This window comes from Euprymna scolopes, chromosome 17 (genome assembly GCF_053919585.1).
Source record: "Euprymna scolopes isolate OS-2025 chromosome 17, ASM5391958v1, whole genome shotgun sequence".
NCBI lineage: Eukaryota > Metazoa > Mollusca > Cephalopoda > Sepiida > Sepiolidae > Euprymna > Euprymna scolopes.
The window spans coordinates 79810696-79838079 of NC_136498.1; the positions used below are offsets into that span (position 1 = coordinate 79810696).

The window sequence follows — 27384 nt, forward strand, 5'->3', positions numbered from 1 at the left end:
TATCAAGTAAAAATAATTCACAAATATGATACATAAAATGTTGAATGTAATCTCAATAAAAATTGACAACCCTTTTCAGCGACACCGTAATTCACACCAACTCAACTTCATTATGTTCTCTCAACTGACAAACATTTCGAGTTTTTTTAATTAAAGGGAAGTAACTCTATACAAATGAATACAGAATTACATCAATTTTTTTAAATAGTGCAACGTAATTTGCTCTACATTTGCATTAAGTTTCATTGTTAACAGAAATTTTGTTTATAAACCAGTGCATTTTTGTGTAAAACTGTTTGCCAACCCAAGTGTTCATAAAAAGGTGGCATCTATTACTAAGATTTGATTGCAATTTGATTTGCAAATGAATATGAGAAATTACTCTGTAACTAAGTTAAATCCAAGAAGCTTTATAATTAAAAATTCAGTTTCATTTAAAAATAAAACTGACCAATATTTTTACTTGTTCCAAATTACTCAACAGAAAGATTGCTTTAAATTTTTTTTTTTACTTATAATTATAAGTATGAACAAATGTTTAGAACTTAATTCATGTTCATCTATAATATAAATCTCACCTGTCTGTTTAACTGCATGTATGTATGTATGTATGTATGTATGTATGTATGTATGTAATGTCTTGCTTAAAACTTTCGACACAGGCGACGAATTTTCATGAGATTGGTATCATCTTGAAGTTCGATGTCTCAAACGACAAATATCGAAAAATTAGCCGAAAACATTAATTCCTTCACCCTCAACTGGGCAGTTTTCTACAAGGGGGGATCAATTTTTTTCCAGACAGTTTTGCAAGTCATCGTATTGGATTGACTTTGCCTAATTTTAATGTTCCAAACTTCCGATTGCGTCACAGAGTAGAATTAAGATGTCAGATTTTCTTTCAATTTCTTTTCCGCCTTTGCATCACAGGTTTGAGCCTGCCTACCTAATACTACTTTTTTCTTTTTTTTTTTTTTTGCTCAACACACACTGCCAAACATCCAGGCAACGGCAGGTACCCAGGTTAGTCTTAAATAAGTTTTAAAATTAAACAGATAATAAAATTGTTTTATTTTTTCTTTCTTCAACACATCAGTATAACTTTTATTTTTTCAATTTTCTTATCGGTTTGTTCAAGCTCAGGATGGGGCATCCTACTGAATGCCAGACATTCACCTTCTATTTCATATATTCCAACCAAGACATCTTTTTAAAATTTTAACCGTCCCTTTATGTGCAAATGTTATATTTTGGACTCCCAGGCATTATCGAGTAAGCTAGCGAGGCAGTGCAATTGTCAATTATTATTGAATATAAATATTCAATAGAGAAAATATTATTGAAATGTTGGAAAAATAAAGTCAAAATAGATTATTACGACGTCAAATGTTTAAGCAAAATAAACAACTTCAGAATTTGTGAAACAATAACAAATAGAATTTAGGTTTTTAAACATAATTTTAGTGAACGCATGCATGACTTGTGAAAAATGTCAATACCCCCACAACAATTTCAAAAATAAAAGATACAGTAATCCTACTTAAAAACAGATATAAATGTGATTCAACCAGCCACGGCAAGAAGAGATTACCCCAGAAGAAGGGTTACAGAGAGCTAAATTAGAGCTATGGTTGGAAATTGACCCAAAAAGGGGCCAGCGAAAGAGGAATTAGAGTCTTTTTTATTTTTATAGCAGGTTCAGAAAAAAACAGATTACCTTGCCAGTTCAAAAACGTAGATGGCTACCAATGTAAAATACATTTCATTTGTAACAGGAAAAACAAGGTTGAAAATATGAAACAATATTTATATGAAACATGATTATTTGGAGATATTAGCAGATGTTTGGTCTCAAGCTGACCCCTAGGATCAGTACGGGTTCTCAGGTGCAGGAGATGATTATTGACAAGAGAACCATTGTTGGTGGAAAATTACCTGATCTGGATGTGGGAGAAAGGTAGCTGATTATCCAATCAGGACAAACTAGGGTGCAACAGACTAGACGATGATTGGTTAGTGGAGACAACCAAGTGTGCTCTTATCCATTCCAACCCGCCATACATAAGCCTGTGCAGAGCAAGAAGAATCAGTTTGTGCAGAAAGTCTAGAATAAGTCAATGCAGAAAGACTGTCCACCCCTCCCCACCTCGCTGTTGACCGATTAGAAGCAAGAATCGGTTATTGAAAAAATTGACTAAGGCCATGTTTGCGGACTGTTGTAACTACCAGAAAGAGAAAACTTGCACATGACATTAATTCTTTTATTTTGATTTTCCTGTGAAAAATTGTACATACTTAATATTTTTATTTTTCTCTTTTATGAATAATTAAATCCATATGAAAACTACAACCAGCATCAGTTATTATTGTTAATACTTACAAGTGACTTTAAAGAAGAAACAACCGTGTTGAATGATTTTTCTTTTCAGCAAAATAAAGAAGATAGAAGAGATCAACAACTGCGTATAAACCCTGTATTTATGAAAGCAACTGGAGCCGCATCGCAGAACTTTAGTGGGGGTCCTAGCAACCTAGAACTACGTTATACGTTATATAAACGTTATGTAAACACGAAAATGTAATCTTCCAAAAAAGTAGAAGTATGTAACAACTTCCCCACCAGATATTTTGGCATATGAAGATATTGAGCACTTTTAGATGACTGTATACCATTTTAAGTGAATATCTTTAATGCTGCCTCAGTCTAGAAAGATTTCTCTTTACAGTCTGTTGCAACGAAAACAAACTGAAAATAATTCAGTTTTAAAAATAGTAAAGTAGAATTTGTTTTAACCGAAATAAACGTTTTTATGTTATAAAAATGATTAGTTATAACTTATTGTGTGATTAAAAGAAAAAAAAACAAATTAGCAGTTACGGTCTCAAAAAAAAAAAAAACGTAATTTACATAACCCTCAAAATAAGAAAAATGTTTTGTTTTAATTTAATTAATCGCCAATAAAAAAATGCAAATAAATAATACAAAGTTTAAAAATCTTTTAATCCTGCAAGAGAAAAAAAAAACTTTTAAAAAATGTAAATGAAAGTTTTTTTGTTTGCTTTTGTTTTAATTAAAGAATCGTAATTGGATTGGAATTTATTTTGAATAAAAATGTAGCCCTCAGTTGATTTAAACTTCTGATAAAAAAATTTTTAAAAATCAAAATAAGAAAATTTGTTTTTTGTTTGAATATAACTATTCGCCAAAATTATAAAACAACCACATTTAAATGAAAAAAAAAAATGTAGATTAAATATTGAAATTCTATGCAGATTCCCAAGTTTAACAGAAAGATTCCGGAGTTTGACAATATATATTTGAAGAAGGTGGAAATGTTAACACTTAAAATGAAAACAATAATCCAAATATTACAACAAAATTTGACACTGATGATATAAAATATCAAATATTAATATTACTGCAGTCGGTCTGAAAACTAGGTGTGCTGTGTGAGTTAAGGGCAAAAGAGAGATAAGTGGATTGTTTTATCATCAAACATGTTTTCTGAAGAATATATAACTGTAATCTCAGCTTTCTGCAACAATTCCATTTTTTGGCACTTGTACAGTTTAGTCGAGACGTTAAAAAATAAAAATATCGAAAAAAAAAAAAAGGTTATATTGTACGTATCTGTTTTGGACTGAAGATCTCCGAAAAAAAATTTCATTTAATTTGATTAAGTAGTTTTTTTTTTACAGCGGAAAAACATGTTTTTATGAGAGCGCGTTGAAGGCAGACATCTTGTTTTTGTTTTTTTTAATCTTGTTTGAATTTTATAAACACAATGGGGGAATAACTCCATGTAAAGCGCCGATACTCCCTCCCCATCTTTCATTTTAGCTTTTCTTCCTAAAAATAGAACCTTTTACTTGGTATCATAACAAATTGTTTTTTCGCTGTTAAAAAAAAAACTACTTGATGAAATTAAGTGAATTTTTTTTCCGGAGAACTTCGTTCCATAATGGATACGTGCAATGTAACCTTTTTTCTATATTTTCATTTTTTAATTTCTTGACAAGTACCCATTTTTCACACGTCTTTTTTTAAAGTCCTTCAGCTATAAATACTGAGAAAGAAACAATGAGCAGCAAATAAAAAGAACATTCAATTTTGAAACAACTTCCTTATTCATCTGATATTGATCCATATGACTTAAATTTTCCTCGAGTTGAAGAGGATCATCAAAAGTCTTATTTTAAAGGTAAAGAGACCATCAAGAGGGTTATAATGACAGAGCTGATGAGCATGATAGAAATCCTTTCAACAGTGCATAGAAAGATGGGAAAGTCCATTAGATTCGAAGGGGGTGACTTTGAAAGGGGAAATCGTGAAGTTTATTTGGAATTGGAATAAATTGTTTGCAACATTAGTTGCTTTGCATTACTTTCTGAACATACCTTCAATTTTGAAACAACTTCCCTATTCATAAAGTTTTTAGCTTCTGATTAATAAAGTTAATGAAATGAAAAAAAAGTTGCCAAATATAGTCATGGGTAACCTGAAGGTTGCCTTTTCATAACTATTACAACAAGGTGTAGGGGTAGCAGTGTCAGAAATTTCGTGAAAATAGTGAATAATTCCACCCCATCTTTCCAAGCTTATAACTCCTCGAAAAATGTAATTCAAGCCCTAATTTTTTTTTTCAATTAAAGGAGTAAGGACCAAGGTTTTATTAAAAAAAAAAAAAAAAAAAAAAACAATGTGTTTTTTTTTTTTTAAAAAGGTTTTAAACTTCGGACTTTACAGGTAAATTTCTAAAAAACTGATTTTTTTTTTTGTTTTAAATTTGAATATATTATTTATTGACCTTTTCTCTTCAATTTGTGATATATAAACCTATTAAACATAAATTAATTATTTACTTTTTAATAGACATTTCAAAATGAGAGGCGTAAATTATTCGACCCCCTATCTTTCTAAGCTTATAACTCCTCGAAAAATGTAATTCAAGCCCTAATTTTTTTTTCAATTAAAGGAGCAAGGACCAAGGTTTCATTAAAAAAAAAAAAAAAAGACAAAAAGAAAAAATGTGTTCTTATAAAATAAGGTTTTAAACTTCGGACTTTACAGGTAAATTTCTAAAAAACTGATTTTTTTTTTTTGTTTTAAATTTGAATATATTATTTATTGACCTTTTCTCTTCAATTTGTGATATATAAACCTATTAAACATAAATTAATTATTTACTTTTTAATAGACATTTCAAAATGGGGGGGGCGTGAAAATGGGGGGGCGTGAATTTAAAAAAAACGTTTGTCTAAAATATTATATTCGGTTTATTGGAAAGAACATAAAATTTCACATTGATCCTGAAAATATCGTAAAAATAGAATCAATAGAAAAATTTTGATAGATTTTTAAAATTTAAAAATTTAAAAATATTGAGTTTAAAAATTGAAAAATATTGAGTTCGGAAAATTCATTACTGTTTTAAAAAAAAAATAAAAATATTTTTATTACTTTTAAAACAACTGTAATAGTTTATTTTTGGAAGTATAATCCATAAAGAAAATAAATAACCCACTTTTAACAGAGAAATTACGAGATTTTTATATTGTATTCGCAGTTTCGTGTTAGGGGTGTCAAAAATTCCTACAAAAATTCTGATACTGCTAGTGTAGGGGAGGGTGCCACTTCTTTCCCAGAATTATTCCACTAACCTTGATGCTCACCTTATAATGCTGAATATTTAACAAGGGGTCATCAAGTACCAATTTTTGAGTCCTTAACATGACTTGATCAAGAATTGAAACCTGGTCCATTATAGCAAATACTCTCACTATTATGGCAACTAGGTCAATAAAAGAACATATAATGAAATAGATTATGAAAACATTGAAGAATTACCAATGCTAAGAAACAATTTTTCATGCTAAATAAAATAAGGATGCCAATACACAGATAAAATAAAAATAAAAAATGAGTTATCAATTAACTTTGTTCTTACCGTATCTGAAAAGTATGTTAGCATCCTGATTGGACTTGTCATATGACCAACTGTCAAAACTGGTCCCAAAGCAACCATCAATCGAATCTGAAATAATACATTCATTTATGTATTCATCAAATAGACAATTCTAAAAATGTAAAAATTAAAAAATAGAAAAGTATTAAAGAAGTATGGTACAAAAATACTGTTAAAAAGTTGCAAATAATTAAATACGAGAAATATGTCTGTACTGCAAATGTAAAAACAATCAATATGAATTGAAAAATATAAATATGAATACATTTTTTAAAAAATAAAGAACATATAATGCATGAGTTATCTCCCCTGCAACAATTTAAAAAGTTTTCTTTTTAGTGAAAACGATTTCAAAGAACAAGTAATGCAAGAGTTATATCCCCTAAAGCGACTACAACTTGAATAATGACTTTTAGTTGTTTTTATGTATAGTTATCGTATAGTTATGTATAGTTATCGTTATAGTTATCTGTATGTAACTACTAATAAATGTGATTTGTAAAATTAATACAAATAAAATCGATTAATTAATCATTTATTTAAAATAGTGAATAAAAATGTAACAAATTTACATTTTCAACAATTATTAAAAACCGGGTATGCAACTACGGTTTTTAGCTTCTGATTAATAAAGTTAAGCATTAAGAAAAATATTTGAAATTATTTATAGGATGTAAATTTCAACATTTCGTAAGGCATCTTATGGATGTTATTGCAAAACCAATATTTTTAATGACATATTTCTCTATTTAATTATCTTTCTAAAACTAAATAGTTTTTTACAAAAAATTATTCAAAAGAAAAGACCAAAAAAGGGGACCGGGGGGGAGGGCAATGAGAAAAAAAAGATCCCTGATCAACACTGAGGGGGTACATCTAGTTTTATAATAAAAGGCTGATATTCTACTTAAAGCTGGATAAAAAAAAAATGGATTAACCATGAAGGCTTCCTTTTGATTGGCTACTGCACCAAGATGTAGGGGAGGATGTCACTTCTTTCATTGGATTACTTCACTTAAACTTGATTTTCCCCTTATAATGCTGAGTGTTTAGCCAGTGGCCATCAAATACCATTTTTTTTTTTTTAGTCCTTAGTATAACTCAGCCAAGGATCGAACCATGGTGTCTTAGCCCATTAGAAAACACTTTAATCATTATGCTAAATACTATATGAAAAGATCTAAATGATATAATTTTTGAGATCATAGTTCTCTATACATAACTTTGGTATGGCTTATCTTCAGTATACCATCCAAACAACGAATCTTAAAAAAAATACACTTGGGTCATGCTTAATAATTACCAACCAGGATGATAGCAGGACTTTCCACACTTATCTACAACAAAGAGCAGCTTTAAAGACTAAATCTATTCTCATTTTGATTGCTGAAGGATGTGAGGGGACCCAATGTTGATAAATAACATCATCAACAGGAATTTAAATTTACCCTTCCAAAAGATTTTCACTCAAGCACAAAGTTATGATCTCCTGAACATTCACAGGGGATGTACCATTGTTGTTTTCATCTCAACAGAAGAACAGTACCATTCTTTATCCAGTTTTCTGCTTTGTGGAATTGCGTCCATCAAAGGAGATCATGATGATGCCTACCATATCAAGATTCAAGATTCATAATGACTGTGGACAAACATTTAAACTTTATAAGATGTATATATCTCTTTTTCATGTGTAGCACTTTGCTATTTTTTTTTTTTTTTTTTTTTGACTAATACTTTGGAATCTTATTTTATAATTAGCAGACTGCCTGGTGCTGCTTGGTCGTAAAATATACTTAAATATGATACTTTAATTTATCCAAATTTCGTATTTATTATTATAGAACCAATTCTCTGTTGATCACTATATATTGGTACAATATATAGTAATGATTTCAAAAGTTTAAAAAAAAAATTATGACTTGGGTGCTATCAGCTAGAATTGAAACCAAAACATGTAACTCTCCAATGGTATTCACTAATATATGGCCCAAGGAAAATAATTATCAAAACTTTAAAAATTAACACAATTAAACGAAAAAAATGTACATTTATGCAGGCATAGATGGTTCTTTTGGGTTGTTTTTGTTTTATGGCATATCAACCCTTTTCAGGTTATTTAATGCCAAATCCAGTGATTTTGAAGAAAAAATTTTTAATAGAATATATTTGTTTTGTTTTTCAAGTTGGTTTCTATTTAACCCATAGTTGGAACCCTAACAGGTACTACCACTCCAGGTCAGAGTGAAAAGGGTGGCTCCACACTCCCACAAAGCCCACAAGCTGGGTCCTCGCCATCGGATATAATTTAAGGTCATATCTAGAACCATGCATGCATAGAGGATACATATTTAGTCAAATTACACCTGCCCAGTTCCAATTTTTCAATTTTGCCCCCTGACGGTGTTGCCTGGAGGGAGAGGGAGGAATAACAAAATAGTTAAAAAATGTATATAATTTAAAACCTCTCTTTTTTATTCCTCCTCTTTTTTTTAATATAATTTAAATCTCTCTCTTTATTCTTTTGCTCTCTTGTCACTCTATAACCTCCTTTCTTATTTTCTCCGGCAACTAAAAAAAATCATTTACAAATTACATAACATTAAAAAAATGTTCTAAATGTTGACTGCATTCTTTGATTAATTCTGTTCTTGTTTAACCCAAAACAAATTTTAGGTTATAGTAAGCTAACTTACTTCCTAACTTCCTGCATAACACTACCAGAAACGGTGAAAAGGCAAATCAGTTCCTTCACTTTTTTCTCTCACGCCTATATTTCCCTGTGCATGTGCTCTTTTTTTTTATCATGTTTTTCGATCTTTCTTTTTTATTTAATATTCATTGAAAAGTTTTTTTGGTCTTATTTTAATTAAGAATTATTGAATTTTTTTTTTTTAAAGAATTATTGAAAACACTTTTTTAAATATTTTTTTTTAAAACTATTTTAGGAATATTATGTATTCGATACATTTTTTTTATGATGTTTGAAATTTTGTTATTTTGATTTCAATAATTTTATTTTTTAGTTTCATAAACATATATTTATTATATAAATCCAAATAAAAAACTTCTTTATTTAAAATTTAAAAAAACAACATTTTTTATAATTTCATAAACATATTTCTTATAAAATTTCAAATGAAATAAAAACTTATTTCTTTAATTTTTTTATTAAAATTGCAAATAAAAACTAATTGTGTTATTTTTAACTGTATAATTTTGTTTATTTTTATTGTATATTTTTCAATAATGTCCTTTTCTTATATTTTATTTCAATAAATCAGTTCACAATAGAAATGCTGAAGAACAATAAAAGTGAAGGAACTGATTTGTCTTGTCACCATTTCTGCTAGCACTAGCAGCCATGTCGGAAATTAGGCAAGTACATTAACTGACTATAATGAATATTTAAGAAAGAGAAATCTGCCAATATCTTGTGTGAGGCAATGCTAACAAAAGAATATATCAGCTTTGTATGTATCATGTTGTTTTGACATTCATAGCTGGACAGACAGACAAATTTCTTTTATATGATAGATTACCTTGGCATGGTACCTCAACTAATGTGATAAACTAAAAAATAAAAAAGACAAACCTTTTTAGCAATTTCTGGATCTTGGGAAAATTCCATGAATCCAAGGAGGGTTCCTTGAGAATGAGCTATGTAATACATGGTTTCCTCATTAGTCATATTGGTTATGTAATTCAAAGTAGCGGGAAGGTCATATTTGGCCATTTCATCAAAGCTGAAATTAAAACAATATATATATATATATATATATATATATATATATATATATATATATACACACAGTCAAACATCAGTTAATAAATGTTAACCTTTATGAACAAATAAGTTCATGAACAAAATTTTCACAAAAAATGGCATCGGTTAAGAATCTAAACAATTGTGGAACATCAGTTATGTTGAAAGATTAGCTAAATTACTTCACCCCTTCTATTTCAGAACTCTTGATTACCCAATATTAGTTTAGCAAACTCTATTAGAAATTCAAAGTAAGAAATAAAATTCAGTAAGCTTAATAAACATTGAACATTTAAAGATTGTCTAAGCACAATTTCTAATTCATCATGCTGCATAGATTATACAATTTGATTTAAACAGAAAATGATTAATAATTGGTCATAATTTAAATTCAGTCTCTTCCTGAATACATCTTTTATTCTAATGGGTTATATTTATCAAGGCCAAAACCACTAAAAAATAATTGTTCTACAACAGTATATTATGTATTATGCTGCTTTTTTGTTGTTGCTCATGTCTGCAGGAGTAATATCATTAAATAAATTATTAATTTAGTCCACACGGCTCAGAATAAACAAAGTGTACTACAAATTGAAAAATAAGACTCATACAAGATTCAAACTTGTGCTTCAAAAGACAACCTAACATGGATATTGTTTAAACCATTTAACTAATTGGAGTATGACGTCTTTTACAATAAGACTCACATTAATTTAGCTACTAAAAAGAAAAAATAATTAAAAAGAAAATTTTCTTTCAGAAGGACATGCAACTTCCTCTAAAATCAAGTATAGCTGAACATAGCCTGAGCAACTCGTTTATAAAAATTAAACAAACCCAACAAAACATTAGTTTTCGTTCTGCATTCTCTTCAGGCTTTAAACCTATGGTATCATGTTCAATGGCCTGATCTTCTGTAATATCATTAATAAACTAGACTTTTTAACCTATTAAAAATGGGCAAAAATTATAGCCTGTTGACTTAGAATAGGTGCTTTATGCCAAATTGATGGTTGAATAGGGTTAAATTTGTGCTTATTTTACAAAATTTCAGACAAATCGGCCTAGTAGTTTCCAAGAAAAAATGGAATGGACAAACAGACAAACTAAGCAAAATCTATATATATAAAAGTAAAAATGTATGTTCGCTTTTTGTGTATGTCCAAGAAAGGCTTTTTTCAGAGAAGTGGTCGGTCGCCTAACAACTTTTTAAAACTTTTTATATCACATATAAATCATAATATCTCAGAGTTAACAACAGAGCTCACCTGTCTATTTAATTTGCTCGACTTCGGGAAGATAAATATTCAACAGCTTTCGCTCGCCGCATATGGGTTAGGCCTTTTCCTATAATAAAAGCGACACTAATTGTCTAGGTATTTTTCTGGTCTCGATCGACGAAAATGTCCGAAAGCACTGAGCTTTGATCAATGTGGAAATATTATTTCCTTATATCAGAAGACAATTGCTATTCAATTTGGACAAGTGGAGCTGTTTCCCCCCCCCCATACCCCCAACATCTTGGGGAAAAAAAAAAAGCATTCCCGCACTAAATGAAATGCTACCCCGCAGTCAAAAGTTGACCTCATTAAGTCATTAAAACATGCACCTGCTAATTTAAGTAATTAAATAAATTCAAATGTGTTTCCGTTAGCATCTCGATGGTTAACGTCGCACTCTTTTTTTTTCACACTTTAATCTCCAACTTTGCCTCAAGGGTTCGGGTTCGATCCTCATACTTACTTACCAAAACATTTTTTTTTTAAACCCCCCCCCCCCGAGTTTTGATTTACCCAAAACCACACACACCTCCAAACACCCAGGCAACGCCGGGTTCCCCTCGCTAGTACTTTAATAAATCAGAGTCCATTTTCTGTAGGCTGTTTTTGAACCGAGTCAACGACGGGTACTTTTGCTAGTCTAATATAAATAATTGGATGATGAATTATTTGTACGATTTCAATTTTTTCTCACACAAACATGAGCAACAAAAAAGCAGTGTAATACATAATGTGTGTGTGTGTGTGTGTGTGTGTATAGAGTCTAAGAAACTCTTATAAATTCTGTATGTGTTAATAATCCCGAGATATCTGTGACTAACTTAATATGGCCTTCCAACACAAAAAGATGCCTTACCCTCTCTGGTATAAACTCTCAGATCTATATCAATAACTTAATACACACTTTCAATTAGGATAATGTGAAACTATTCTCTAGATTGCAAAAATAAAATAGTTATAAGTCTTACCTCCATGCCCAAAATTTTTTACTGGTTTTGGGATATAAAGTATGTCGACTGCTGTAAGTGTTACCTCTGGAATTTCCAAGCCAAACATCATAACCAGCATCGGCCAACACATAAGCTATAACAATATAAAAGGTGTTAAGTGTTGAGACATTATGTTGACCAAAGATGGCGGCAGTAAATCAAATCGCCGAAGAATCAATGCAGTCCCGATCCTAAGTGTTAAGTAATTCCCAGTAACAAAGATGGTGGCGAAGAATCAATGAAGTCCCGATCTTGATTGAATCCAAAATTTTACATTTTTATAATAACTTTTAAAGCTTATGATTGGTTGATTATTATAACTGTGGTTATAAAAACGAAATCATTGGAGTCATACCCTCATTATACTTGAGGATGGTCTCCTAGTGGTTTCGGTTGCAGGGAGATTGGGTAGAGTACTCGTCAAAGATCTGTTCTTGACACTCAGCCCAAAAGGTGCAGGGCCGGGAACTGGCCCAATACCTGTCGGACTGAGGTACACCGCTTGAGTATCACCAAGGAGGTCCACCCTCTCAGGTCTTCCCACCCAGCTTTCAGGTGGGGGCAAGTGTATTTCTTGTCGCCTGAGGCGCCTCGACCAAGGAATGCCGACGGGGATGCCCAAGCAATTTTTGTGGAAGCAAGAGTGCCCCTCCTTTGGGGGAACTTGTCTATCTCCCACTTTCTTGACCTTGTGTCACACATTGCACTGGTGGGGAGCAATCAAATGTCTACCCTCATTATATTCAAAAATATTTTAACAAAAGGTTTATATTTACTCTACAAATGAATATTGTGCAACATATAAAATATGATAAAAAGGAACTATCAGTGTTTATGTTGCAATATCCAAATGTATAAATATATGCATAACATTAGGGGAGATAATTCAGTACATATTCAAGTGACATAACAAAATAATATTGATTAAAATTGTGATCCAGCATGCATATATATATATATATATATATATATATATATATATATATATATATATACACACAACTGTTCCACACATACATACATCTTCTCACTCAACAAAGCACAACGAAATACAAAAACAAACTTATACAATTAATTCGCTTGATACACATGTACAACATCTTTTTCACATCTCGCTCTAGATCAAGGGTCGGCAACCTACCGCCCGCGAGCCAGATCCAACCTACAAAGGCATTTTAACCAGCCCGCAAGCCCGATTATCAATGTATTTATTTTTATTATGAGAAACGAAGCTTTCAAATTCAGCAAAAGGCTTGCTGTTATCTTCTTCTGACCACCAAGCTAAATTTGAATACTATGACTGCAAAAACACAATCAAAACCAATCACGTCCATTTTTGCGTAAAATATAAAAATAAACATAAAACACAAACTGACAACAAATTTGACTGACCGACTGGTGACAGATATTAGACAGGGACAGCTTCAAAGGGACAATGCTGTCTCTGTCAGCTCATGCCTCATGAATGTATGGATGTTACCACATGCTTACAGCTATTTGTACTCATATCTATGTGTATATGTGCTTCATTTTAGTTTGTGTATATGTGTGTGTGCAGTTCATTTGTCGTACAATTTTCAATAAGTTTCAAAAATAAATGTCATTTCATAACTTTCACTTCAGTTTATTTCTTTTCACTCTGAAGTATTTTGATGTTCATTAGGGTAAACTAATTTTTGTTAGGTGTTTTTTTAAATTTTAGATTAGATATATGAATAAGGTTGGAGGTTACATTGAATTGTTGTGAGAATAAAATCTAACTCAACAGCAATATAAATAATTCAAGTAATATGCAGGAGAAATTTAAAAATTAAAAAAAAAAAAAAGAAAACAATGTTTACTGACCAAGAGATTCATTTTCCAAATTTGTAAGAAAATTTGTGGACGATCCCAGAAGTCCATGCTGAAGATAAACAACAGGTCTGGCTTTATTTTTATTTGTATCTTTTAAACCGTGTGGAATTCTTTGGATTCCCAAAATGAAACCATCGTCTGTAATAACATCATGATTTTCACAAGGGTAGCCTTTGCTTTCGATCAGTTCACTCTATAAAAGAAAGAAAAAATAAAAATACAAAAATAATTCTTGCATGGGGGTTCAAATAAAGCCACTCAGATGATTACGGGGATCAAACACGACTCTGTAATAAAATTTGTTTTATTATTTTAAGCACTTGGTTATATTTAGAAACACATTGCTATGGGACTGCTTCTCTGCAAACTACAACATGTTCGGTTTTAAGTCCAATGTCAAATACTCATCAAATCATGCTTTTACTAGGGTTCCTCCTTCTCTGGACTTTATGTTGCTCCCACTATACACATTATAGTAGTTACCAGTCCCTTTTGTAATATCTACCTACCCCCAGGGATGTTGGCTGCTTCTTGTCCATTATGTAATGCCATTTTTGTGTCATTGAATTCTACTGGAAACTAACGGAACTTAATTTCAGAAAATTAAAACTTTTTAAGTCCACAACTTCAGTTGGATAATGTTCCTCATATCACTTATGGTTTTGATTATTTTAAAGTCATTTGCAGTCTGGTCTCTTGTAATTATTAAAACTTCCAACTAAGTTGTGTTATTTATGCAGCCGTTCTGGGATCGATATTCCAACCAAAAGTAAAACCTGTAATTAAATATTAGATAAATTATAACCGGAAATTTTATACATTGTTTTTTATTTCTGTTAGTAAATATGTCCATGTGGACAATTCTAGTAGAACTGGAGAATTTTTATGCTGAGCATCATACAGGTTTCGTGTTCAACTATTAGGTTCTCAAGTTTGAAACAATGCACCTGGAGAAAGTCAGAGGTCACATCAGTTGAAATATTGTGCATATGATAACTATGAAGATAAAGATAGTGGTTCAAATAATTCAATATTTTTGTTTCACCACTGATTACAATAAAATTTAAAAACAGACAGAAATAAATTCTAAGCATTTCAGTCAATTTTGCTCATTAAAAACGATTTGGATCAATTATACTTGAGGCACCCCATAATGAGCAACAATTTTTGCCTCAACACCAATTTTTTCTTACTTCCGGTTGAATCATAGGCAAAATAATATGTACAGTTAAAAGTCTGCTATAGCAGAATTTATTTTTATTAAAAGGTATTTATTAAAGAGTATTTACAAAAGTTTTACTATTAAAATAAAAGGAGGTTGTTTACAAAAAGTTTAACTAATAGCCTAAAAATACAGTTTTATTTACAAGAATATTTTGTTATATGCACATCTATAATATAAAGAAAAGTTGTGTGTTTATGTGCATTTAAAAGTAAAAAAACTACAAAATAAACAAAGTTGGTATAGTTTTGAATGGTGATGCTTAAGATAAATAATATCTAAAGTTTAAAAACATTTCATTCAGGTCAACTAATTTGTAAAGAAAATGCTGAGTCATTCCACAAGAAACAAACTTTGGGAAATGACTACCTCAGCATTTTATTTATTGTTTCTTACTATTCTCTTTGGTCTATTACATTACATCATTTTTTCTTTAAAAGGAGGAGGGGTGGCAAGAAGCTTGCAAATAGTGGTTTTATTAGTGCTTTGGGGGCCTCCTTAATTTTATGGTTTCAGTAGCACACTAGAGGCCACCCTCAGTTTTTTTTTTTTTTTTTTTTTCTTTTTCAATGGACAGAGGAGAAAGAGAGGTTGGAAAGATGGATGGAAGGGGAAATGGAGAAGGAATAAAGAGAAAGATAGGGTGACAGGTAAATAAAGGTAGAGAGAATTTTTAATAGAAATATGTTACAATTTTTAATCTAGTGGCTCCCAACCAATGTCGGGTAGCCATGATAGTTATTAAAACAATTTATTTTTTGTTTTGTAAACTTTGGAGATTTATAAAAAAAGATATTTAATATATAATTTTATTTACAAACATTTTATTAAAATGTATAAACAAATTAAGAAGATATAAATTTAAATAAATGCAGAAATGGTGCCACAGAATTTAAAAATGGTAATTTCTGAGTGCTTTTCATGCCACAGAAATTCCTTCAAATAAGAATCCAATTGAAATCTTCTAAAACCAAACATTAATTTAATAAAATGTTTATGGAGATTCCAATATCTTTCTATTGTTTCTGTACAGGCGTTTGCATTCATAAAATAATGCTTTGTAAATAAAAGCATTTTTAATTAAAAATGTATATTTAACAAAACACACTTGTCAATAAAACTATTAGTATTACTAAAACTTTTTGTAAATAATTTAATCCTCTTTTTTGTATAAAAAAATACAGATTATAAATACATTTATTGTTTTGTTTATGATTCAACCAGAAGAAAAAAAAATGATATCAAGACAAATTGCAACTTTTTGGTTGTTGTTGCCCATTCTAGGATGCCTTAAGTACAATCAATCCAAACTCTCTAATGGGAGTTTCATTCCACAAAATTGAAACTTTCCTAAGCAAATTATTTCATTTGTATACATTTAATTAAATAAACGAATATGTGTCTTCTTTATTTATTTAAAATTGTAGCCAAGTATTCGTTTTAAAACAAATATTTTTGTTTTCTTACCATAAAAATAATTGTCAGCTAAATATTCTTCATAACAGATGTCACACTTTGAAAGATATTTAAAATTTTACAGCTTTCTATCATTCACAGAATGATATCAACTTTGGAATAATTCATTTTAAAATTGGTAAACTCAGAAAGTTTTGTTACCTTAGTGACAACATATTAATTTCCAATCACAATCTTTGCTGATCGGGGGAGTCTCAAATTTTTAAAGTGTGTGAGAGATGAACACAAAATGCTTTAATGTTATTGTTAAATAAAGGTGAGAAGTATGCCATGATCTTGGTTTCAGTTAATGAAATTGTCTTCAGTCGGGCAGAATTACAACAATACATGCAGGGCGATATCTGAGAGACAAAGTATGATTTGGAGTTGATTGAACAATTTGTCAAATGACTTTTTAATATAAATAATTACAGAGAGGTCAAAGCGGAGACCATCCCCCCTCCCCTGTGCTATGTAACATTTTAAACTTTTATGCCAGATATTGTTTTATTATTTCTCCTCCGTTTAGAAAGTTATTATCAAGTGAAGTTTCAAAAGCTAAACCTATTAACGAACTGATTTCTTTTTTTCTTTTTTTTTTTTTTGGGCCAATACAGCAATATATTTTTTAAATAATTTGCCAGATTTTAAAATGAAATTAGATGATTTTAATAAAAAAAACAACCGTAGTTTACTTTTTTGCGAGGGAGGGGGCAGGCTTCCACTGGGCAACGCCAGTTAACAGGTCCTGCTAGTATATAATAAATAAATGTTACCATAGCCAATAAAAGTTACTTTTATACCTACCTGGCTCATTTTTTTATGTTTTTAAGTAATTTTAAATGTTGGTTTTAATCTCAAATATTCGTTTTTTACAAGCTGTTTTGCAAACAAGATGGTGGCCTACAGTTTTCTTCATGGGAAACAAAAGTGCTGTCATACTGTTTGTTAAACAACGCATAAAAACTGAATATTTCAGATTTAAAAAAGAGCATTTCAAACTACTTTAAAAACACAAAACAATGAGTCAGGTAGATGTAAATGTAACTTTTATTGGTTATGGCAACATTTATTTAATTTATATTTGATGTTTTACCTTTTTTTTGTTTGTTAGCTTTTCTGCAAAATCACTGAGAAATCTTGTTATAGTCAGTGTTCTTATCATATCTGTTCTCAACAGCTGCTTCCAGCTGATTCAGTAAAACAATTGCCTTCAAATCTTATATGTCTCAACTCTCCACACACACTAGAATGGAAACAAAATATTTTTATGAAGGAAGATTATGACATAACTAAACTTGTAAATTACTTTCTCATAGATATGTTTCATTAAAAAAAAATACTTTATTCTTTCTACTTTTTTATTTGCTGTGTTTCAATTATATATTTTTATTTTCCTTAAATAGTCAGGTATACGACAGGAGTGATTATTCCACCACCCAATCAGAAGCTACGGCATAGATACACAAGAATCGTTGGTTTCCATCTTACAGCACCCACATGATTTTATTTTATCAATTCACCTTAGTTGGAGCAAGTACACTGTCTCGATAAGACTATATATATATATGTTGATTTCCCTAGTGTATAGTAGATAGGTAGCTATCACTCACTCTATTTCCCATGCTATATTCACCTTGCCTCATCTCGTTTCAGGCTCTGATATAAAAGACATCTGTTTTCACGTCGTCCAGCAACCAACAGAAGATGAAGATATTGGATATTTTGTCCCTTGGATTTATTTTAAACATTACAAGTTCTGATGTAAAGGACATAAATGAAAGTCCTCATCTTCTGTTGGTTGCTGGACGACATGAAAACAGATGTCCTTTACATCAGAGCCTGAAACGAGATGAGGCAAGGTGAGTATAGCATGGGAAATAGAGTGAGTGATAGCTACCTATCTATATAGGCATAAGAGTTATCTGTCCATGACAATAGGAGGAAACCAGTGTCCTCCTCTGATATCTATAAATACCGTCAGCATGGGCGCAGATATTTGTATTTTGTATTGAACTCACCACAAGCCAGAAGGATGCAATATCCCGCTTTACACAACTCTTACATGGCGCTATCAACAGATTTTCACTGTAAAGCATGAAAACTTGCGCCACATCATTGGAAATTGAATATTATCATCAAATACCATGGAGCAAGTAAGCATACTTTTATTAAAGCAACTTGCTGAGCTGTAGAAAGAGAACATTGAATCGAGGAAAGATATGCTTCGCAGTCGTCCCAACATATCAGAAACAATAAAAACAGACCTTTGATAGGACTGGATACAATTGACAGGAAATGGGTATTATTTTTTGACACCTGGGTGAAATACAAAGAGGTATGCGGATTAAAAGACCCAGCCATAATCTGAAACGAACTACAGGAGACTTGTACACTGAAAACAAACCGGTTACTGTTTGAACTTGTAGGGCCTAAAAGGCTCAACTCTGTCTCAGAGGATTATCTTACTCATCAGGTGGCAAAGAAGTCCACCCACAGAAATTCCACTCCATGAAACAGAACGAGGGTGAGTTGGTAATTCATTTTTAATCGAGGTTACATAGCGAAGCCTAATTTTATGAATTTTGTATTCAGTGTTCGAATGAACCGACTTGCTGGCATCAAATTAACTATTCAGAGGATATGGTTGCCGGCAGATGATAGCGGGGAAACATCAGAAAGAAAAGTTGCAGAAACATACCTGGTCTGTTCCTGATCTTATTTGACAGATCCTCTTGAACAACTGCAAAGAAGATTTATCCTAATGAATCAACAAATCTCTGGTTTTCTTTTCTGCAACTTTTATTTCTGATGTTCTCCCATTGGAAAGCTATCGCTGGTCCTAGACTAACACATTCTGATGCATCTGCTCTCTCTCTCGTTTCCAATCTCTGGCTCATCAAATCATTGTATCTTTTTCCAAAACTCTAACTAAAGTCCACATCACTTTATAATGACTTCTACGTAAGAATCGTCAAACTCTAGAGGTCAATCTATTTTAAATTGTTGCTTAATTTACTAAACATCTTAACATAAACAATTTTCTCTGTAAATATTTATTTTGCTAGAATAACATTCTGTTTTTACAAATATTATAACGATTATAATAATCAGCTATTATAATTTCATCATAATAATCAAGCATTTTAATAGTTTCCAGTGTTTTCTGATAGACTAACAACATAACAAAAAGAAGCTTTAGCCCTGGTCTATGGGCTAAAATCATGCCGGATGTTCATACTTGGATGCCCAGATTTGCTGATAACAGTGGATCACTTACCACTAATAAAGATATTTTCAAACCAAGCCTTGAAGAATATAAAAAAAACCCGTTTATTAAATTTCAAGGAAAAAGCACTAATGTACAAATTCCAGATAAAACATCACTCTGGAAAACTCAATTTAGCCCCTGATTGTGCATCCTGATACCCAGCAGGTACCCCACAAAAAGATCAAGACCAAACAATTGACACTGCGGTTAAAGCCACTTTCACATCGATGTATGAGAATGATCCTAAATTGAAAGCTATCACATGGGAAAGGATTGTGGCTGCAGCAACCATAGATCAAGAATGCAAGACCTTGAGGTCTAATTCAAAATGGCTTTCCTCAGTCACACAACGATATCTCCCTCATAGCTCGAGTCTTTTGGCCTATGCATGAAGAGTTATACTACCTGGAAGGAGTTATCGTCAAACGCAACAAAATCCTCATACCTCAACATCAAGGCGTAAATAGTATGCTAGCAAATGCAACACAACAATTTTTTTGGCTGGATTTAGATGCTAACATCAGGCAACCTAGATCCTAGTGCCGCACTTGCAACACAATTGCACCATCTCAGCCTAGGAAACCCTGAACATCCCCAGAGGACCCAGAATTTTCAGAGCTCAGCCAATCAGATTGGATGGAATTTGGGAAGGGAGAATTTATTATTTATGAATTGAAAATTGGAAACGTTATGTTATGTCTATGTATCTAATAACTAGTTACACTGGGTGTAATCACAGTATTGTAGAAAAATGTAGAATTGGTCCCAGTGACAACTAGTAGCAGTGGTAGGATTAAATATTGAAAGAGAAAAATAGGAACTCTTTCCTCTGTAGATGGTGTGATTGTGATGATGTTGCTTGTCGGATGTAATGTAGCATTTTATTATAATGACTAAATACGTCTAAAATGGTATTCAAAAGTTACTTAAGATAGTGGCTAGTAGGCTAGATGTACTGAATTTGTATGTGGCATCTGTTGTTGCAAACCTACGATACTTTAGTCCAGAGGAAAATTTCTGCAGCCTTTTTATTATATAGGAGATAAGTTGCAAATTTTTCCCTTTGCGGGCACTCAAATACAAAAAAAAAAGAAGCCAAGTAACAAAAATATAGCACAAAAAACACACTAGTTCTCATATTGTAAACGTCGTCTCAACAAACGACTACAGTTGTAAAGAAAATTAAGTAGGAGTACTTCCTAATCATGCTCACAATAAATTTAATAAATTTCAAGGAGAGTACTCACAAAGTTGAAGAAAGACATTACATTTGCCTTTTTTGTCAGTTTAAAGGATTTGAAATCACTCCAATTTCTTTTCCTCAAAATACATGCATAATGTTGCCGCATATATGAAGGTTTAAAAAAGTATTTGCCTCATTGTGATCGGATATTCTTTCTTTTTGCTGGGTTCTGCTTCTAGAGAGAAAGGCTCTGGAATCCACATGTACAGCAGGCAATGAAGCACGTGTCCAATCTCCTCACCGCAGAATTTAAAAGAGGCAGATTTTCACGCTGGAACCAGTGACATCATTTTTAGGAAACTAGCATTGACTTTTTATTCAAATTAAAGTTTTGTACAAACCCAAAATATACAAAACTAAGTTCAATAAAGGTACAAAATACAGAAAATAAAATATATGAACCAGAATAAAAATATAATGTATATATGGTGATACATAATTGTTGGTATAAAAAAAATCCAACAATATTAAATTGTTAAGTGGAAGTAGAGAATAATTAGAAACACCCACTCATCTCCATGTTAAGAATGGTTTTCTAAATAATAACATTATTTCAGCACAGTAACAAAAGTGCATAAGTACCGATAAGTCTTTAATTGGTACTTTAGTGCACTTAGATTGTAAATGTCAAGTGATACAACTTGAAGAATGAATTTAAAAAAAAAAAACATTGTTTCAGGCAAAAACCTGTGTAAATGTCAGGTGACGACACTTGAAAATAACCATATATATGTATATAGAATAATCGGAGAAAGCTAAATTCCAAAAAAGCTAAATTCACAAATTTTGGCCTAAAATAACGTTGAGTGGTTCTAAAATGGGTGATCGATTTACTAGAATATTGCATTAGAAAAGTTTTACTCTTTATGAATATTAAAAGAAAAAAGTTACTAAATATTTATTAATAATTTCTCACTTTTACAAACATTTCTTTTTAAATAACGACTTTTATCGACTTTTAATTTAATAGTATTTGCAGATGGGTATGCTGAAAACAAATATCAGTTAAATTTTGCAAATATTTTTTCATCCCCACCCAATGGTGTTTATTCAGAAATCCGTTGTTAACATGGAGAGGTTGAGGGTGTTTATTCTGAAAGCCGTTCTTAACATTTGTGGAGGTGGACCTAATGTAAAAAAAACAAAACAAAAATAACTAAACCATTTACTGATAATTTCTCACTTTTGTTGTGGACTTGTGGTATACAACGAAATGCGTGTTCATCTCACGTTCGGGTGTCATCCATTTGTAGGGGACTTGTGGATATATTATATATATCCCTCAGTCGTACAAAATAGGAAAAATGAATTGAATTGAGAAAGGAACGAACAACGCGTTTATTGAAATAAACGAACTAGAATTTATTTCATGAAGAAACAAAGTGTGTAAGGTGTACGTATTGTCTGTTGGCTCTTGCCCACACATAGTAGCAGGGGGACGTGAGGCGCGCGTGCCCACGCGCCCGAAAGGGAGTGGTTGGTCCGTCGACCGCTCAGATCGGGAGCCGAATCGAAAAGAAGGAAACAGCTCAGGTCTCTCACTTTTGTAGTTGTTTCCGTCGGGTTCTTTGTGCATATGCGGATTTCCTTTAAGGGGAAGTGACGTTGTCCATATGTGCGTGTATGTGTGCATACATGTGTGTACGTTAGCGTGTGTGTGTATGCACTTTTTTTTTTTTTTTTTTTTCTTCCTTTGAAGATTGTAATGCTGGGTATGGGGCAGCCAAACCAGCTGCCAACATTGCGCCGCTTTTTTATTGAAACCAACCGAGAGCTCTTTCTAGTATCCTCGCTGTTCCCTTAAGTGCAATTGTCTGGATCTCTTTTGCACTTGGTTCACCAGGAATATTAGTTATGTGTGTGTATGCACATGAATGTGAGTGTATGTACGTGCACACGTGTGTGTATGCACATGAATGTGAGTGTATGTATGTGAACGTGAATATATGTATGTTTGTGTGCGCGTATGTGTATGACAAGAAAAGTGGCTTGAGATGTGAACAAGTGTTTTGTGTGAGACTAGAAAGGGCTCGCACACTTTTCCAAATATTTTTCATTTACATGCGTGGATGAACAACATATTCTTGAGTGGTACGAAAACAAAGCGTTTTTGTCTCTACTGTATCGTTATTTTCATGGAAAGTGTTCGACTGAACTTCAATCTATGGTCCCTGGTCCCCCCTCGCCAAACTTTCACAAGAAACACTCGTTTAGCTGAAAACACTATCAATAATCCACCCCCCACTATTTATCTGTGCCTAAACCTAAACGTAGATTCCATGAACAAGGCTTCTTTCTTAGAACTGAACTGCACGCCTGTGGAATTGTCTTCCGTTTTCCTGCTTTCCAGCTGACTACAATATGGTTGTCTTCAAGTCTAACGTAAACAAGTTCCTGATGAGCCGTTCCACTTGTTAACAAATTTACCGAATTTCCATTACTAACGATTACTATATTGTCCAATTTCTACTGTGCACTCTTTAACCCTTATCCTCGAGTAGCCGCTTGGCCTTGATAAGTGGTGATGCCTATGTAAAAAAAAAATTAAAAAATAAAACTAAAAAAAAATAAATAAACTTCAGGTTTGTTTTACTATACACATAGATTCGAAAAAGATGTTAAAAAAAAATATAACAAATAAATGTTATCAAAGTCAAGATAAGTTACTTTTCTACCTAATTGGATAAGTTTTTTGTGTTTTTCTTTAATGTAAAATGTTTATTCGGTTCGAAAAACGAGTAATGTTTAACGCTGCCGGGGAACACGAAAAGATGACCGCGATGTCTTTGAAGACTCGATAATCAATTCAAACTGCAACGGACACTGAAAACCTTTTTTTTTTTAATAGTATTTGCGGATGGGTATGCTGACAACAAATATCAGTTAAATTTTTCAAATATTTTTTTATCCCCCTCCCCCCAAAAAAATTGTTTATTCCGAAAGCTGTTCTTAACATGAGGAGATTGGGGGTGTTCATTCCAAAAGCCGTTCTTAACATTTGTGGAGGTGGACCTAACTAGCAGTATCAGAATTTTTGTAGGAATTTTTGACACCCCTAACACGAAACTGCGAATACAATATAAAAATCTCGTAATTTCTCTGTTAAAAGTGGGTTATTTATTTTCTTTATGGATTATACTTCCAAAATAAACTATTACAGTTGTTTTAAAAGTAATAAAAATATTTTTTTTTTTTTAAAACAGTAATGAATTTTCCGAACTCAATATTTTTCAATTTTTAAACTCAATATTTTTAAATTTTTAAATTTTAAAAATCTATCAAAATTTTTCTATTGATTCTATTTTTACGATATTTTCAGGGTCAATGTGAAATTTTATGTTCTTTCCAATAAACCGAATATAATATTTTAGACAAACGTTTTTTTTTAATTCACGCCCCCCCATTTTCACGCCCCCCCATTTTCACGCCCCCCCCATTTTGAAATGTCTATTAAAAAGTAAATAATTAATTTATGTTTAATAGGTTTATATATCACAAATTGAAGAGAAAAGGTCAATAAATAATATATTCAAATTTAAAACAAAAAAAAAATATCAGTTTTTTAGAAATTTACCTGTAAAGTCCGAAGTTTAAAACCTTATTTTATAAGAACACATTTTTTCTTTTTGTCTTTTTTTTTTTTTTTTTAATGAAACCTTGGTCCTTGCTCCTTTAATTGAAAAAAAAATTAGGGCTTGAATTACATTTTTCGAGGAGTTATAAGCTTAGAAAGATAGGGGGTCGAATAATTTACGCCTCTCATTTTGAAATGTCTATTAAAAAGTAAATAATTAATTTATGTTTAATAGGTTTATATATCACAAATTGAAGAGAAAAGGTCAATAAATAATATATTCAAATTTAAAACAAAAAAAAAAAATCAGTTTTTTAGAAATTTACCTGTAAAGTCCGAAGTTTAAAACCTTTTTAAAAAAAAAAACACACATTGTATTGTTTTGTTTTTTTTTTTAAATAAAACCTTGGTCCTTACTCCTTTAATTGAAAAAAAAAATTAGGGCTTGAATTACATTTTTCGAGGAGTTATAAGCTTGGAAAGATGGGGTGGAATTATTCACTATTTTCACGAAATTTCTGACACTGCTAGGACCTAACCTAAAAAAAATACCAATTTTTTAAATAAATAGTAAAATAATTTCTCACTTTTACAAACATTTTTATATGCGCACGCACATAAACAACTATTTTTTTTTTTTTTACTTTTTTATTTGAAAATTTGTAAATTTCAATGAATAGAATAATAAATCATTTGTCATTAGTATGTGTTTTTAGTTTTGTGTGTTGAATGAAACTTTTTTTTGTCAGTAAATAAAAAATGTTACGTGCGCATGCGTCAGCCTTGACTGGGGGAGGGGACTAAGGGAGCGACCATTATATTTTTCTGCTGGTCGCCATGGAACTCAACTCCCAAGGAGTACCCTCACTTGTTTATATTTGAGGTTCACGTAATGGCCGTTCGAAGAACAGGGGTCGATAACTCGTCTCTGTTGCTAATATGCACTGTCATTGCAGATGTACCATTTTTTTTTTTTTTTTTTTTTTTTTTGCTTAAAACGACATATTTAAAAAAATCGATTTGTCAACTTTATCTTAACAAGCACCGAATAAATAATTCAACTTACGGCATTCATGTAGACTTCGGGGTCTTGTTTTGCAATGATTTCTTCGTCAATTTTTTCTTTTGCTTCCTCGTAGGCTTTCTTTAAGACAGCAATTTTTTTCATGAGTATCAATTCAGTTTCTTGGAGAAGATTAGAAAACAAAGCCTCGGACAAAGAAAAACAACATCCTAGCATAAAGATATAATACAACGGCCGTACCATAGACATTGTCGTTGATCTTGTCAATATTTTCATATCTGTTAATTCAACGTTCATTCATTTATGAATGAGTGACCTTTTAAAATGTTTTTAAAAGCATTCTTGGTTGGTGTTTAAACAATGGTTGATAATCACATGACAATATGATAAACAATGCTATTATATAACTGGTTTTGTTGGTTTTTATTTAAATGTTTTTATCAGTCATTTTTAGTTTCACTATTTTATTTGAACATGTTCTTACGTCATTCTTTTTATCGGTATCTGTATAACTATCAAACCACGCATGTGTATGTGTGTGTGTGTGTGTGCGCGCGCGCGCGCACTAAATAAATACACGATTTAAATATTCGATACTATTTATTAAAATAAAAAATAATAACGGAAAACTAAAATGCATTGAAAAAAGCAGTAAAATTCAACGCACAGTTTTTATTCGATTTGGTTGCACTGTTCAAGAAACATTTCCTCATTCCCCGTTTCTCGCCTTTACGTAACTTAACGATAAATATACATTGAATATTTTTTTCATTCACGATTAATCGAATATTTATTGAAATCAAGGTACTTCTACAGAATTGTAACTGAAGTGTTTCTGTTTATATTTTGGGCGATTTTTTTTTTTTTTTTTACCCTAGCCCTAATCTAAGTTTGTCAAAAAATCAGTTTAGTACGGTTCAAATTCTGTAAAAGCAGTGAATGAAATTGCACTTTATTATTAAAAGTACATATCAGTTGAATATCGATAACGCAAAAAGCATGTTATAAACAAAACAATTTGTTTTTGTCGCGATGAAAAAATAGCAAATGTTAAAAAAAATATTTTCTATCATTAACTCACAAATATGGATTGAATGCTACTAATTAAATTGAATTTCACTGCAGTTAAAATAAAAACATTAAGTTTTATCTGAAGAAAAGAGGTAACCCGGCATACAGATGGCATAATTTACCGGTGTCGGTGCATCATAAAAAATGTCTACCCGAGTTTATCGCACAAATAACCGCACATGTATGTCACACTCTTCACTTGAAAATACTGGTTATTAATCTTTTTTTATTCTGATTATTATCGATTAAATATCATACTTTCAGATTATAATAAAATGATTAAAAAAAAAAACAACTTGTTCAATTTTTAGCGTGGGGTCCATTTTTTAAGTAAGTTTATTATAGGAAGAGACAAGTATGTTTTTAACCAAAAAACTGAATACTTCTAATTGAAAAAAAACTACTTAAAATTAGAGAATTATCCAATCACAATGAAAATGATATTTTCAGTATTTATTGCTTAACTAGCATGGTGGCTCGACCTTGCCCGACATTGAATCATGTGTCGCGGTTATAAAATCACCGCCTCCATTTTTCCTTCTTTCTCCACCCCCGTTGTCTCTTCGCCTTCCCTTCTCTTAAACAAAGGACAGGAGAGGGTGAACGCGAGCTAAACGTATGAACATATCCGGGTTCAGTGAATGCATTCGCCTTCCCTTTCTTTTCATCATC

The 27384-nt window shown here is 31.4% G+C and overlaps 1 protein-coding gene across 1 annotated transcript in view; it reads right to left on the reverse strand.

Moving 5' to 3' along the window:
* Positions 1-26838, reverse strand: part of LOC145296824 (lysosomal acid lipase/cholesteryl ester hydrolase-like) — a 51758-nt gene extending 24920 nt beyond the window's left edge. The window contains exons 1-5 of the mRNA XM_080142930.1: positions 25684-26838; positions 13844-14045; positions 11978-12092; positions 9559-9709; positions 5949-6035 (exon numbers count right to left, since the gene is read on the reverse strand). Of these exons, the coding sequence (XP_079999056.1) occupies positions 5949-6035; positions 9559-9709; positions 11978-12092; positions 13844-14045; positions 25684-25938 (810 nt within the window). The 5' untranslated portion in view covers positions 25939-26838. The remainder of the gene's footprint in view (positions 1-5948; positions 6036-9558; positions 9710-11977; positions 12093-13843; positions 14046-25683) is intronic.
* Positions 26839-27384: the final 546 nt, after the last annotated feature.